Genomic DNA, 14,162 nt, shown 5'->3' with positions numbered 1-14,162 from the left:
CAGGCTAGAGGGCTTCCCTGGTGGCGCAGTGGTTAAGAATCCGCCTGCCAATGCAGGGGACACGGGTCTGAGCCCTGGTCCGGGAAGATCCCATATGCCAAGGAGCAACTAAGCCCATGCGCCACAACTACTGAGCCTGCGCTCTAGAGCCTGTGCACCACAACTACTGAGCCCACGTGCCACAACTACTGAAGTCCGTGCTTTACAACAAGAGAAGCCACCACAATGAGGAGCCCGCACACAGCAAAGAAGACCCAACAGAGCCATAAATAAATAAATTTATTTAAAAAAAAAATACAGGCTAGAGTGCTGGCTTCAGCAGCACATATACTAAAATTGGAACGATACAGAGATTAGCATGGTCCCTGTGCAAGGATGACATGCAAATTTGTGAAGTGTTTCATATTTTTACTTAAAAAAAAAAAGATACAAGCTAGGTGTTTTGACAGCCAAAGGGGTTAAGCCTCAGATAATTTCACAGTCATGCACTCAGCCTAGCCACATCCACCATTAGAGCAATTGAAAAGAATGTTGAGAAGACACGTCAGTCAATAAACCCCAATTTGTATGTTGATCATAGGTAATAAATCACCATGTTGGGAAGACACCTCCCTGAGGATTGCTGTAATGAGTTGGTAAAGTTCTGATGAACACTTTTTCCAAGAGTGCACCCCAAACAGGAACGATGTAGTGCCTCTCTCACAGGCTTGTCATTTATGCGTCTGGTGCAGGACCTGCCACAAAATAGGAGCTGCAAAAACGTTTGTTGAATCTGAATCTAATTTCCGTAATAAGTGCACCTTTTATTGAGTTCTGTGGTGATGAGGAAGGCGTCTCCAATGTGCAGGGACCCTGAGAAAAGGCCTGGGAAGGTTAGGCAGCTGAGTGCAGCTGCCTCCTGATTGATTCCCTCCCCTTGGAGAGTCAGGGAAGCTAGAACAGACCGGTCTGGTTGCAGATGCCACTTAGGGAAGAAAGACAGCTTGTCTCCTTGTGTGGGACCCTGATAATTTCCGGGAAGTTCAAGACATGATACTTCCACGAAGCATTGTATTCAAGCTTGGCCTCACATCTCAGTCACCTGTGGCACTTATGGAAACTATGTATTCCCAGGTGCCACTCCCGAGGTACGTAGCAGGTCTAGAACAGCCCTAAGCATCTGAGTTTTTAAAGCTCTCCAAGTGACTCTGATGCCTAGGCCAGGGTTGAAAACCATTGCCCTGTGGATACGGATTGTCAGGCGCGCAGTAATTCTCTCCGCCCCTGAAGGGCAGCTTTCCCTCCTGACCCAGATTCAGGTGACCTGACTTGATCGTGTGTGGACTGAGGCCAGAGGCTGGGATTCTCTTCTTTGTAGTCATGTCTTAGGTGGTTTAGGGTAACCACGCTGTCACAGAAAGAATCAGGTGTCCTTTAAACATCCTGGTGACTAGATGTGTCAGGTTACACCAGGTGGGGTCATGGTGTCTGAGCGAGTCCGAGCAGAGTATTCCCCGACCTGCTGTGGTTTGCGATGCTTGCACTGTGGGCGGAGCTCTGGGAACAGCAGGGAGGGAAGGAGAAAGAGTCTGCTCAGATCTGAGAGGTTGCAGAACTCCTCAGAATGCGGCCTCCAGGGACCTCCTGTTCTTGTGTCAACATTCTGAATGTCCCTCTCTTCATTCCTCTTGGCCCCAAACATTCCAGCTGTTCTCTACTAAGGCCTTTTCCTTTGGTCTCTTAGAGTTTCTTTCTTTTATGCCCAAAATGAATCCCTTAAATAAGCACTTGGGCCTTTTTAATGTAAAGAATTGAACTGCTGACCTAAATGAAGCAAGACTGCAGGAGAAAATTACAAAGATGGGAGAATTACAAACATTCCAGAACTTTCAGAGGTCCCCATGACCATCAGCCCTCATGCAGAGTTCTGGATTCTCTATGACGTAATTCCAAGAAACTCCAATGTCCTCTTTCCTTTTGTTCCTGGAAGTCCCATTTTAGAACTTGATTGTCTCTGGATCTTATAGTAAAAACAGCTCTCATTTATTGTGTACATACCATGAGGCAGGCATTGGGCTAAGTTCTTCACGTATATTATGGATTTTAAGAATCACAGTAGGGGCTTCCTGGTAGCGCAGTGGTTAAGAATCTGCCTGCCAATGCAGAGGACATGGGTTCAAGCCCTGATCCGGGAAGATCCCACATGTCACAGAGCAACTAAGCCCGTGTGCCACAATTACTGAGCCTGTGAGCCACAGCTACTGAAGCCCATGCACCTAGAGCCTGTGCTCCGCAACAAGAGAAGCCCGCGCACCACAACGAAGAGTAGCCCCCACTCACCGCAACTAGAGAAAGCCCACTCGCAGCAACGAAGACCCAACGCAGCCAAAAATAAATAAATAGAATAAATAAATTTATTTTTTAAAATTAAATGTTAAAAATAAATAAATAAAAATCACAGTAACCCAGTTTGCTCATTGCTATCACCATTTTACAGATAAGAGAACCGAGGCTCAAGACACTTGAAAGTCACTCGCCCAGGATCATACAACTAGGATGTCCCTTCTTTACTAAAGGTCCATGATATAGACATAGGCCAGAAGAAACAATGACAGTCATTGCGAATGTTTTTTGAGCATGAGATGGAGTATAATACTGGGAAGAAGATAGGTCAGAAGAGAAGGCGAAATTCTAGGTCATTCAGGTGACCCCAAGTCTCTGCTCTTTATAGGACGCACAGCCCCCTCCCCACCCCCAGGGAAGATGGTAGGAATGCTATCCTCTGTCTCGTCCCCTTTTCAGGATCCTGACACTTTCATAAAACAGCATCCTAGTCATCATGGCTTTCTCACCTGCCTGCTGCTAGCACAGAATGAAATGAAGCTGTGAAACCTCTGGACAAATACCCTTTCTGTCTTAGCCAGATGGAATTTGGGGGAGCATGTGGTGGGGACCCAGGTTGTATAGGTGGTGAGTTCTCACTGTAGGGCACTGTTTACTCTCAGGGGATTTCTTCTTTTTTACAGTTGATGTCAGTGTTTAAAACCAAAACTCTGTGCAAATGACTTGGTTTTTAAACCAGAATTACAGTACTTTGAAAAAAAATTTAGCATTCTGGTTTGGCACCCTAAGAACTGGGATTTGTTTGCTTGTCTCCTGGAGCTATTTTCTGTGGTCATGAATGGAGGAGAGGACAGAACTCATTGTGCACCTACCATGTGAACCAGCATTTATTCTTCGAGGGCCTACTGAGCGCTAGGTGCTGAAGGCGCAGAGATTGATAATCTGTGGGCTTTTCCCTCAAGGAGCTCACATTCTAGTCCAGGAGATGATCCAGGGGGTAAGTGCTAGGATATCTATGTTCAGAGTCTGTGGACACCCAGAAGATGAGCACCCGACCCTACCCCCTCGGGGTGGTCAGAATGCTTTCTCTGAAGACATGAAATCTAAGTTGAGTCCCCCCAGAAGATCAGGTGAGCCATATACAAGGAGGGAAAGTAGAAGAACCTGCATGGGCAGAAGCCCAGAGGGAAGAGAAAATGTGGTGTGTCTGACTAAGGAATATTTGTTGGGCGCCCTCATATGTGATCTTTGAGGGAGGAATCTGTGGAAACAGGCTCAGAAGGGACGAGCCTGAAGTCGCAGGAGTCAGACTCAAGCTGGATTTCACATCCTGTGACACCGTTACATTACCTTCCCTCTTGACTTAACATGACGCGGCCGGGTTTGGGGCCCAGCCCTTCTACCCTCTTTTCCTCATTCTTTCCTCTGAGGGTGAAACTTGGCAGCACACCTCTGAGGGATTGCACCGTAGACCAGGGCTTTCCAACGTGCAGAGTGTCTGGGAGGAAGTTCTTATCATCCGGCCCTCTCCTAGCAGCTCCTGCAAGCACGCTGGTGTGATTCCAGGTCTTTCCCACCCTGGATGGCGTGGGAAGGGTCTTCATTTTAGAGAAGGAAAAGCAAAGATAACATGAGGCTAATCTGTGGCTCAAGGGGTGTCATTGGGGACCACCTGCAAGAGCACTGGCCTGGCTTGTAGTCCCACTCATTGTTAGATTGAGGACATCACTCCAGTCTCCATTCTTTTCAGTTTTTTGTTGTTGTTGTTGTTGTTTTGTTTTGTTTGGGGGGGTTATTGAAGTATAGTTGATTTACAATGTTGTGTTAGTTTCTGGTATACAGCAAAGTGATTCGGTTATATATATATATTCTTTTTCATATTCTTTTTCATTATAGATTATTACAGGATACTGAATATAGTTCCCTGTGCTATTCCATTCTTTTCATTTGTTTTTTGATAAAAGAAAGGGGTTGACCAAGGTCAGCAGCGGGAAACATGGGAATGCGTGCCATCCCCCCGCCCTGTCTTCTGTGCCAGTGACAAATCTTCACAGCTCCCTTTTCTATGTACCTCAGAACCTACACACCTCTTTGCCTCATTCTCCCCAAACAACACTCTTTCCTGCCAAGACAAGATGAGGCCTCAGCACCCTTCTCAATGTTATCCTGCAGCCGTGGAAATGGTTCTGAGGCTTGAGTCCTCTGATCCAACAATCGTCCAGCTCCGGCAAGTCTGTGAAGCTGAAGCAGGTGTTGGACTGCCTGCTCGCCAGTGTTTGCTCCAGGGAGCAACGATGTGACTTGAAATAAGTGGTCCTGGGCACAAGATTTCACCAAGGGCCCCCTTTGCCATTGGTTAGTTACACAATCAGAGGCCCAGCAGGCAGGGGCTGCATGGTCATCGTCCTACCCATCAAAGAGAAAAGCAGCTGCAGGCGGGGCCTCTGCCCCCTGCTGTGGCCCAGTCATGCTCTCTGAGGCAGCAAGGAGAGTTAGGCCTCAGCAGACTAAGCAGCAGACTCTCTGCAGCTCCCTTCACGCAAGTTTCCTGATGTTAGCAGTTGTAGAATATCATGGTGCTCGCAACCTTCCTGGTAATCTTAGCTGAGGGAAGTAGGAGATTGAGAGGGTAGGGAGAGGGTTTCTTTGCCAACCCTGGGTAGAAGCTTGCAGAAGTTGCCATCTGTCTCTGATTCCCTTGCATTCAAAGCGATTGTGCTACAGAACAAAAAGTCCTGAATGGTGGGAAGGCAAGATGACTTGGAGACAGAGAACCCGGAAGAGGCGCAGGGAGGAAATCGGGAGTGTCCGCACACCACGAAGAAACACAGAACCCGTGAGCTTTGCCCGGGAGAGGCAGAGAGCCCAGGACTCCATGAGAAGCCCCCCAGCTGTGGCCACCAGCATCCCCTGCTTCCTCCACAGTTGCCCGGTTGTGCCCTACTTATTAACGATTAATCAAATGCCCAGCACTTCACTAAATCACAGAAGGAGGCTTGTTTGTGACCACGGGGACTGCAGACAGACCTGGGAGAGCCACGTAAGACATCAGCTACCTTCCCCCAGTGCTCTGTGATGGAACGCACATTCTTGGCTCTCTGTAATGAGCAGAGGAGAAAGTCTCCGTGGCCCATGACAACTCTTCCTGCGCAAAATGACGAGGGACCACTTTGAGGTGATTGAGTGGAAGATGCAAGATAAGTACAAATGGTTGCTAATTAAATGCGGAAGGCAGGAAAGATATCTTAGCAGAGCTGGCTGATGCCCGCCTTACACGGCCAGCATAACTGAGCCAGGCCCCAGAGTACTGGCCTCTTTTTCCCCCCTCTCAAAAGGCTCTTTCTTCTGCCTGCTTTTGTCTCCCTTGTAGTTCATATGGCATCACAGGTGTACAGCCTTTGCCTCAAAGGAGCCATTGTGACCTTATCCAGTGTGGGATCTGTCGAATGAAGGCAGAGGCATCCCTCCGAGTCGCGTGGCGCCACTACTCACAGGGGAAGGGACTGAACAGTCTTGGGAAAGTGTCTTGAGATCCAGCCAGGCTGTGTTTGGGTGCCTCCTTTGCACTCCATAACACAGCCACCAGTTCCTTTGGTGAGTTTAAAGCAAAAAAAAACAAGGAAGAAATTGCTATCATTACACCCGAGGTCCAACTCTGGAATTCAGACTCGGCCCGGTTTTCCTTCCTGTCTCGGCAGAATGGTATCCTTGACGACGCTGTTAGAACTGTCTGCAGGAACAGCAGTGTCTAGTATTGATGGCATTCCGTGGGGCAGGCTGGGGCTGGTCTTCCTGGTGAGACGCAGCTGGACCAACACACCTCCCCCTGCGCAAGCAGCCTGTGTCAGGCCTGTCCCCGCCCTCACCCACCTCTGTCTGCAGCTTCAACTTTCCGTCTCCTGCCCCACTCCCCTTCCCTCCCACTTCTGTGAATTTCAACTGGTGCAGAGCAGCTAGGCTCCCAGAAGACAAAGAAGAGAACTGGGAGCAGGCTGCAGCCCAGTGCAGCACTTTTCAAACTGCTGTCTGGGGTGCTCAGTGTGCTGTGAGGGTAGTGTTCTCAGCTGAGTTAACTCTGGAAACTCTGGGTTACACAAAGCCACGTGGGTTTCTTTACTGGAGGACTTCTCAGAGCCTTTATGACTCTAATGTGCAGTTTGAATCTTATAAAGGGAGTTTAGTAGGCAGCGTTTCCCAAAAGTATTGGACCCCAGGGAATACCTATTAATATCTCCCAGGACAGAGATTCCACACACACAGTGTAGGGGATGCCGGCTTAGTGTTCGACAGTCTGAGCTTTGGAGTCAAGCTTAAGATCAAGTCTTGCCACTTACTAACAGCTTAACCTTGGGCAAGTTACTTAACTTCTCTGAGCTTCAGTTCCCATCTGAAAATTGGGGTGACAACACCCTCCAGACAACTTGAGGACTCAACAGCATCTTGTATATGAACACTAAGCACAGTGTCTGGAGCTTTAATTGTCCAGCCAGATCACCCAGAATAAGTTTATCTACTATCCTAGACTGTACCTACACGCAGCTGACTCACCTCTGTGTGTCCAGTGCAGAGCACCCTCTGCTCCATTCCGTACTGCCGGCCACCTGCTTCAGGCTCCAGATGTAACACCTTCCTCCCCACTCCAAGCCACTCTTCTTTCCTCCTATCTCAACATCCAGTTGCCCAAGCCTGGGAGCCATCAAAGACTCCCCAGCCACCCCCATGGAGTCAGTCGCCAAGTGAAATCAATGCCACTTTTTATTTAAGAGATTCCAGGTTATCAGATCCTTCTCTCCATTCCCACAACTCCAACCTCGACTGCACCTGTGCCTGGCCTACCACCAGGTCAGATTCTTTACCATTCCCTCTGGCAGGAAATCCTTCGTTTCTCTCAGTCCACCCCATAAGCTCCTGTTTATCCTTCAAGCTTCAGCTAAGATATCACACCTTCCGAAGTCCCTTTGGTAACCCTTTGCTATCCCTCCGGCTGGTCACACACTCAGTTGGCTTTAGCACTACAAGCGCCCTCCCAGCGTTTCCACATGTGAGTCCCCAAGCCATCAATCTCCTGGGCAGGAGATACTATTTTTTTCAATCTTTAAAGCCCTTGGCACAGTCCCTGGCGCTTAGTAGGACTGTTGATAAATATTTGTTTAATTAAATTTACTTGAATTTTCCAAAAAGTTGCCGTCTTCCTTTGAGTGATTCATTGATTTTTTTCAGAGGTATAGCCAGCTGTTTCAAAGGTTTCCTTGGATAGTCCCACCTCTGACAACAGCTAACATTTCTTCAGCATCTACTGTGTATCAGGTACTCTAGCAAGTGCTTTATGTCCATTAACTCACCTAATCCATGAGCTGACTTCTAGTGTTCTCCCATTCCACAGATGAGTACTGTGAGGTTCAGCTAGCTGGTCAATGACTGAGGTAGGATTCACACCCAGGACTACCTGTTTCACTCCAAATCCATGTTCTACCCTTCTTCTATGAACTGAGAGCTACCTGTATTCTTATCCTGACCACAGTCATCTAGATTTTTAAGAATTACAAACGTACTGCAAATTTGATCTGCACTCTCCTGTGAGGAAAAGAGGCATGGGTTTTTGCTTAGATTGAACTCCCTTAAGGATAATCTCCATTTTTATTTGTACCCATCTTTCAGCGGTATTTTCCTAAACAGCCCAGGACCAGGGAGAGCAAGTACCAGCCTCAGTAGCTAAGTCCTTGCGGTGTGAGCCCCTCCCGTGACTCCCTGACTGTCGCTTTTGCACCACGTTTTCTCACTAAAGAGGAAAACGGGACAATTTCTTTAAGAAGCATTCTCCAGCACTGTTGTGGTCCCAGATGCTGTGCTGAACACTGAGTTAAGACTAAAAGTTCTCTGCCCTCCGTGAGCTTACAGCCTAGTAGGGAGACAACACACATTCTGACTTTAAAACTCAGTGATAAGTAAAAAGTGCCCTGAACTGAGTCTGAAAGACCTGGATTCAAATCTGAAGTCATATCTGCACTCCAAAATCCAGAAAGCTCTGAAAACTAGCAGTTTTGTTTTTTCATAACTCATTTGGAGGCAAAACCTAATCTGGAGTGAAGTTTTTATATGGTCACTGTTCAACCCACTTAGTGTGAATATTCCTACTTTTTGCTTCAGGAACAATGTGTCTGATGGGAGTGCTGCCTATCCCCCAGGGAGAGGTGCAGCTAACACACGGGCCTGAACTCTGGAGGACATCCGGCCCCAGGAGTTGGAAAAGGAATGTGAATTTATGCTTTGTGATCAGTTGAAGAAAATGTATGAAAAGACTTCATAAACTAGATGGTCTTAAATGGCATAGTCACCCCCATCTGTGTAATGGGAGCACTGAGGGTGGAGCAAGTGATTTTTTTCAGGGCCAAGAAGAGGGTCAAAAGATGCTTTAGGGGACAAAAAAACAAACAACCCAATCCAAAAATGGGCAGAAGACCTAAACAGACATTTCTCCAAAGAAGATATACAGACTGCCAACAAACACATGAAAGAATGCTCAACATCATTAATCATTAGAGAAATGCAAATCAAAACTACAATGAGATATCATCTCACACCAGTCAGAATGGCCATCATCAAAAAATCTAGAAACAATAAATGCTGGAGAGGGTGTGGAGAAAAGGGAACACTCTTGCACTGCTGGTGGGAATGTGAATTGGTTCAGCCACTATGGAGAACAGTATGGAGGTTCCTTAAAAAACTACAAATAGAACTACCATATGACCCAGCAATCCCACTACTGGGCATATACCCTGAGAAAACCAAAATTCAAAAAGAGTCATGTACCAAAATGTTCATTGCAGCTCTATTTACAATAGCCCGGAGATGGAAACAACCTAAGTGCCCATCATCAGATGAATGGATAAAGAAGATGTGGCACATATATACAATGGAATATTACTCAGCCATAAAAAGAAACGAAATTGAGCTATTTGTAATGAGGTGGATAGACCTAGAGTCTGTCATGCAGAGTGAAGTAAGTCAGAAAGAAAAAGACAAATACCGTATGCTAACACATATATGGAATTTAAGAAGAAAAAAAATGTCATGAAGAACCTAGGGGTAAGACAGGAATAAAGACGCAGACCTACTGGAGAACGGACTTGAGGACATGGGGAGGGGGAAGGGTGAGCTGTGACAGGGCGAGAGAGAGTCATGGACATGTACACACTAACAAACGTAAGGTAGATAGCTAGTGGGAAGCAGCCGCATGGCACAGGGATATCGGCTCGGTGCTTTGTGACCGCCTGGAGGGATGGGATAGGGAGGGTGGGAGGGAGGGAGACGCAAGAGGGAAGAGATATGGGAACATATGTATATGTATAACTGATCCACTTTGTTATAAAGCAGAAACTAACACACCATTGTAAAGCAATTATACCCCAATGAAGATGTTAAAAAAAAAATAAAAAAATAATATGACAAAAAAAAAAAAAGATGCTTTAGGGGAAGTAAAATTTCAGCCAGGTCCTAAAGGGTGAGTTCAATTTCTCACTTTGCAGAGAAGCTGTGGAAAAGGAATTCTGGGCTGAGGGAAGAGCGTGTAGAAAATGTGCAGGAAAAAAATGTCTTTAAGTAGCTTGAGCACGTGGAGTCTGTCAGCTTACAGAAAAACTCTGTCAAACTGCAAGAGAGAAGCAGTACAGATGATATAAAGGGGCAGCTAGTCCACAATCCATTTGCTCTGGGCAGGATTTTTCTCTGGAGGGCAGACTTACATATGTGTTCACAGAGAAACAGTGGCGTCTGGGCTGACGCCTCCCTCCTTATCCTGGTGGAGAGGCTGCGGAGCCCTCCCCCTGGCCCCAGCTCCCCAAGCAGGCCCAGCAATGGTCAAGGCTGCCCACTACAGGCTTCTCTTGCAGCCCTCTGCGTGGTGTGGGGTCAGCCCTTCACCAGCCGGCTTCTCTAGCGTCAGACTGCCAGGTTCAAACCATATCAGCCACTCACGACTTTTGGTGGCCTGAAACAAGTTAGTTATTGCGCCTTTGTTCCTCCGCTGTAAAATCAGAATAATATGAAAGCTCACACGGAAAGCACTCAGCTGCGTGCCTGACTGGTACATACTCAAACAGTAGTTATTATTATTACGAGGGCTCTCCCTCCTCCAGCTATGTATAAATACATACATTCCGGGCTTCCCTGGTGGCGCAGTGGTTGAGAGTCCACCTGCCGGTGCAGGGGACACGGGTTCGTGCTCCTGCCCGGGAGGATCCCACATGCCGCGGAGCGGCTGGTCCCGTGGGCCATGGCCGCTGAGCCTGCGCGTCCGGAGCCTGTGCTCCGCAACGGAAGAGACCACAACAGTGAGAGGCCCGCGTACCGCAAAAAACAAAAACAAAAACATACATTCCTTAATACTTAACCTAAAAGGGAAAAAAAAGCCCTTTCTGTATTCTCTCTGCCCTGGTCATCAACTCCTTCCTAGTTAACTATTTTCTGTAGAGAGGGTTTTTATTTTGATTTTTTGCAGCTGTTTCTCAATCATGGTAAAGCATGGCCTCCCTTATTTTGGTCATAATCCAGTACAGGGATTCCCAGGTTGGGTCCCCAGGGGTCCTCGTAGGCAGTCAGAGGGATTCCAATGCTCATTTCAGGTACTGGTTTAGAGCAAGGTAAGTAAGAGAGCCAACTCTTAAAGTGGATAAGCCCCACCCTGACCAATTCTCTTACACTGCGTAAGTTTCATCATCTCCAGGAGCCTTCATTTCCTGCTTGATAGAATGGGAATAGTCATACTTTCGTCACAGGGGTGTTACATCTTAGATTATGTGTTTAAAGCCCTTAGCACAGGTGTGTTATACCTGGTGTATAATAAACACCTCACAAATGCCTGCCACAATTACTACTACTTAGTACAAGCGATTTCTTAGAAATCACACTTTTACCCCAAGTGGAGCCTCAGGTATAATTAAAAGATCAGATTTCAGCAGGAAGTGGGTGGAATTACATCAGCTTAGTGCAGTGACACTGTTGCCTAATGCTAAGAACCTCTGGTTGGCTTTTATATCTGCCTTTGGTGAGTAAAAATAAGGAGAATTATTAACAAGTCCATTTGGGCAGAGAAAAGCACTGCAAACATGAAGTCTCAGAGGTATGGAGAGAGACAGAAAAGGAATCTGATAATTAAAAGTCATGAGGATCCATTGGTCTAATACACTGATCAGTCCTTTCTGGTTGGAAGGTCTCCTTTTATTAAAAAAAAAAAAAAAAGCAGCACATGGGCATTGCCACTGGGCAGGTTTTACCCATTAACCAACATTCCAGTGGATAAAGACGTTAGTCCCCTGATGTCTACAGCACACCCACTGTGAGTACTCTGAGTTACCACACAGGCTTGAAATGGGAAGAGCTCTTGGAAGTGATCAAATGCAAGTGGGGGTGAGGGTGGCATCACCCCCATTTTACAAATGGAGAAACGAAGGCCTAGAGCAGGGAAGAAACCTGCCTGCGGTGACGCAGCCATCCTGTGATGCAGTTCACACCTGAGGCCCGCAGCTCTCCACCCAGCATCCTTTCTGACAGACCAGATCCTCATCCAGAAGGGACATCCTTCCAGGGGATGAACCACAGTCACCCAGGGAGTTCTTTCCCAACTCCATGGGCCATCTCTATTTCCCTCACCACTTGGGGTGCCCCTTATCTAGAGATTCTGATTCAGTAGGTCAGCCCTGGGGCCTGAGAAGCCATAATATTAGTATACCAGGTGATTCTTAGCATCGCTAACCACTACTAAACAATGCCCAAAGGAGTTTTAGCTATTTTCTGCGCTAGAGTGGGTGGTGGAGTGGAAAGGTTACTAGGGACTTTCCATTTGCAGTTAATGAGCATTACTCTGTGTCCTTATAGCTCCTCTCTTTCTTAACAACCCTAATTCCTGGGCACACAATGGCAGCTCAAAAATGTTGCTGCCTGACCTACTTTGGGGAGATGATTTGAGCAAAAGACTCCCTGGCTAGCCTGGCTGACATGAACATCTCTCTCTGGCTTTGTGCTTAGACTGAAGAACCTGGAGCTGGCTGCTGTGGGCGGATCAGACGTCCATGTGAAGATGCTGGCAGCCCCTGTCAATCCATCTGACATTAATATGATCCAAGGTAACCTTGGTTTCTGTGGCTTATGTTAATTGGCTTTTTTGCTTAGCCGCCACCTCGGTTTCATTCCTCCCCAGGTGTGGGTGTGAAATTCCTGTGATTAGCAGCAGCTGTTCTCCAGATGAGCCGTCTACAGGCCGTGTGAGCCCTCTCTGGCCTCCCCTCCCTGGAATGTGAGGCTTTTTGAGTTAGGAAGATTGCAGCGGGGAGCAAACCAACCCTTGTGAAGTGTGCGATATGCTGGGCTCATTTCCTACATTATCTTATCTAATCTTCATAATAGCCATGAAGCTGAGGAGTATTATTCCCCTTTACAGATGAAGAAGCTCGGGCTCAGAGAGGTTGGTTAGTTACACAGCTGGTCAGAGGCAGAGGCCAGAACAGGCTGAGGTCTGTCTGACTCCGAAGTCCATGCTCTTTCACTGCCCAAGCTTCACTGGATGATGCTGTGCTCTTCTCCCTTAGGAAATTATGGCCTCCTTCCCAGGCTGCCTGCTGTTGGAGGGAATGAAGGTGTTGGACAGGTCGTAGCAGTGGGCAGCAGTGTGACCAGGGTGAAGCCAGGAGACTGGGTGATTCCAGCGAATGCTGGTTTGGGTGAGTTTCTCCAGGTGTCTGCAGCTTTTTGTTGTTTCAGATCCTATTTCACCCACAAGATACACGTCCGTTCGTTGTCTCTGTAAGTAAGCAGCACAGGGTTTATTATTAAGTCCATATACCCACCTCCAGTGGGGATGGAAGCTGGACCAGGAGAGCGGCAGTTCTGTTTCTTTTGCTCAGGAGGTGATACACCTCCTCTCATCACTGTGGGCGCATGTTGATCGGAGCTATGAGTCTCTGAATCCCTACATCCCTAGGGAATGTAGGGCTCAATGGGGAATCAAATAAGACAGCCCCTTCCCTCCAGGAGGTTAAAACCTAATTGAAGACATCTCCAAACCAGCAACCTCCGTAAAGGGAGTGCTGCAAGTTCACAGGAAGCCGAGGACACTTCTGGCGACTCTGTGAGAGAGACACGGTCTTAAGGAAGGATCAGGGCTTCGTGGAGGAGGCTTCATTGGAAGGGACCTTTGATGGATGAATTTTGGTAGGTAGAGATGCGCTCCAAATTGTGGCATTTAGAGGAAACGAAATGAGCAAAGACACAAGGGTGAGTTTGGGAAATGGAGGAGAACCCAGTGTAGCCACAGCAGAGGATGAGCATGTGAGAGAGGACTGCAAAAGTGAAGGGGAGGTTACAGAGCAGGTGGGGCCGCCTGGGGAAGGCCCTGCGAAAGCCATGCTGAGAGTTAGGGTTTTCTGTGACATGTGGTCAAGAGTCTTTGGTGAGATTTGTGTTTTCGTACTTGGTCGTTTTTGAGGCACAAACATTATACAGATGGATCCTGACAGGAGCCACAAGAGGGAAGCAGGGCTGACATCCACCCCATTGGACATACGAGGACCTGAAACCTAAGAAGAAGCCCTTGTCCAAATGCAAACAGCTAACTAAAAGGAGAGCCCCTTGGACTCTTGTCTCCTCCGTTTTTCCCGCTACACTCCAATGGGAGGACCCTTTGGGTTATAACTTGCAGAGAGTCAACTCAAACTTGTTTTATCAGAAAAGAAGTTAATTGGTTTGTGGAACTGGGAAGTGCAAGAGATGGAAGGCTTCAGGCACAGCTGGATCCAGAAACACCAATGCTATGAGACCTCTTTCTCTTATTCTCATTAGCTCTCCAA

At 47.4% G+C, this 14,162-nt stretch overlaps 1 protein-coding gene across 3 annotated transcripts in view; it reads left to right on the top strand.

The window, feature by feature from the left end:
• Window positions 1-14,162, top strand: part of MECR (mitochondrial trans-2-enoyl-CoA reductase) — a 38,892-nt gene that overhangs the window by 9,437 nt on the left and 15,293 nt on the right. For all 3 annotated transcript variants that reach the window (XM_079901251.1, XM_079901249.1, XM_079901250.1), the window contains exons 2-3: window positions 12,346-12,443; window positions 12,906-13,037. In XM_079901251.1, the coding sequence (XP_079757377.1) occupies window positions 12,398-12,443; window positions 12,906-13,037 (178 nt within the window). In that variant the 5' untranslated portion in view covers window positions 12,346-12,397. The remainder of the gene's footprint in view (window positions 1-12,345; window positions 12,444-12,905; window positions 13,038-14,162) is intronic.

This window comes from Stenella coeruleoalba (genome assembly GCF_951394435.1).
Source record: "Stenella coeruleoalba genome assembly, chromosome: 1".
In the NCBI taxonomy this organism is placed as follows: domain Eukaryota; kingdom Metazoa; phylum Chordata; class Mammalia; order Artiodactyla; family Delphinidae; genus Stenella; species Stenella coeruleoalba.
Note: the sequence above shows the minus strand (reverse complement) of the source record. Positions and strands in the feature narration are given on the sequence as shown.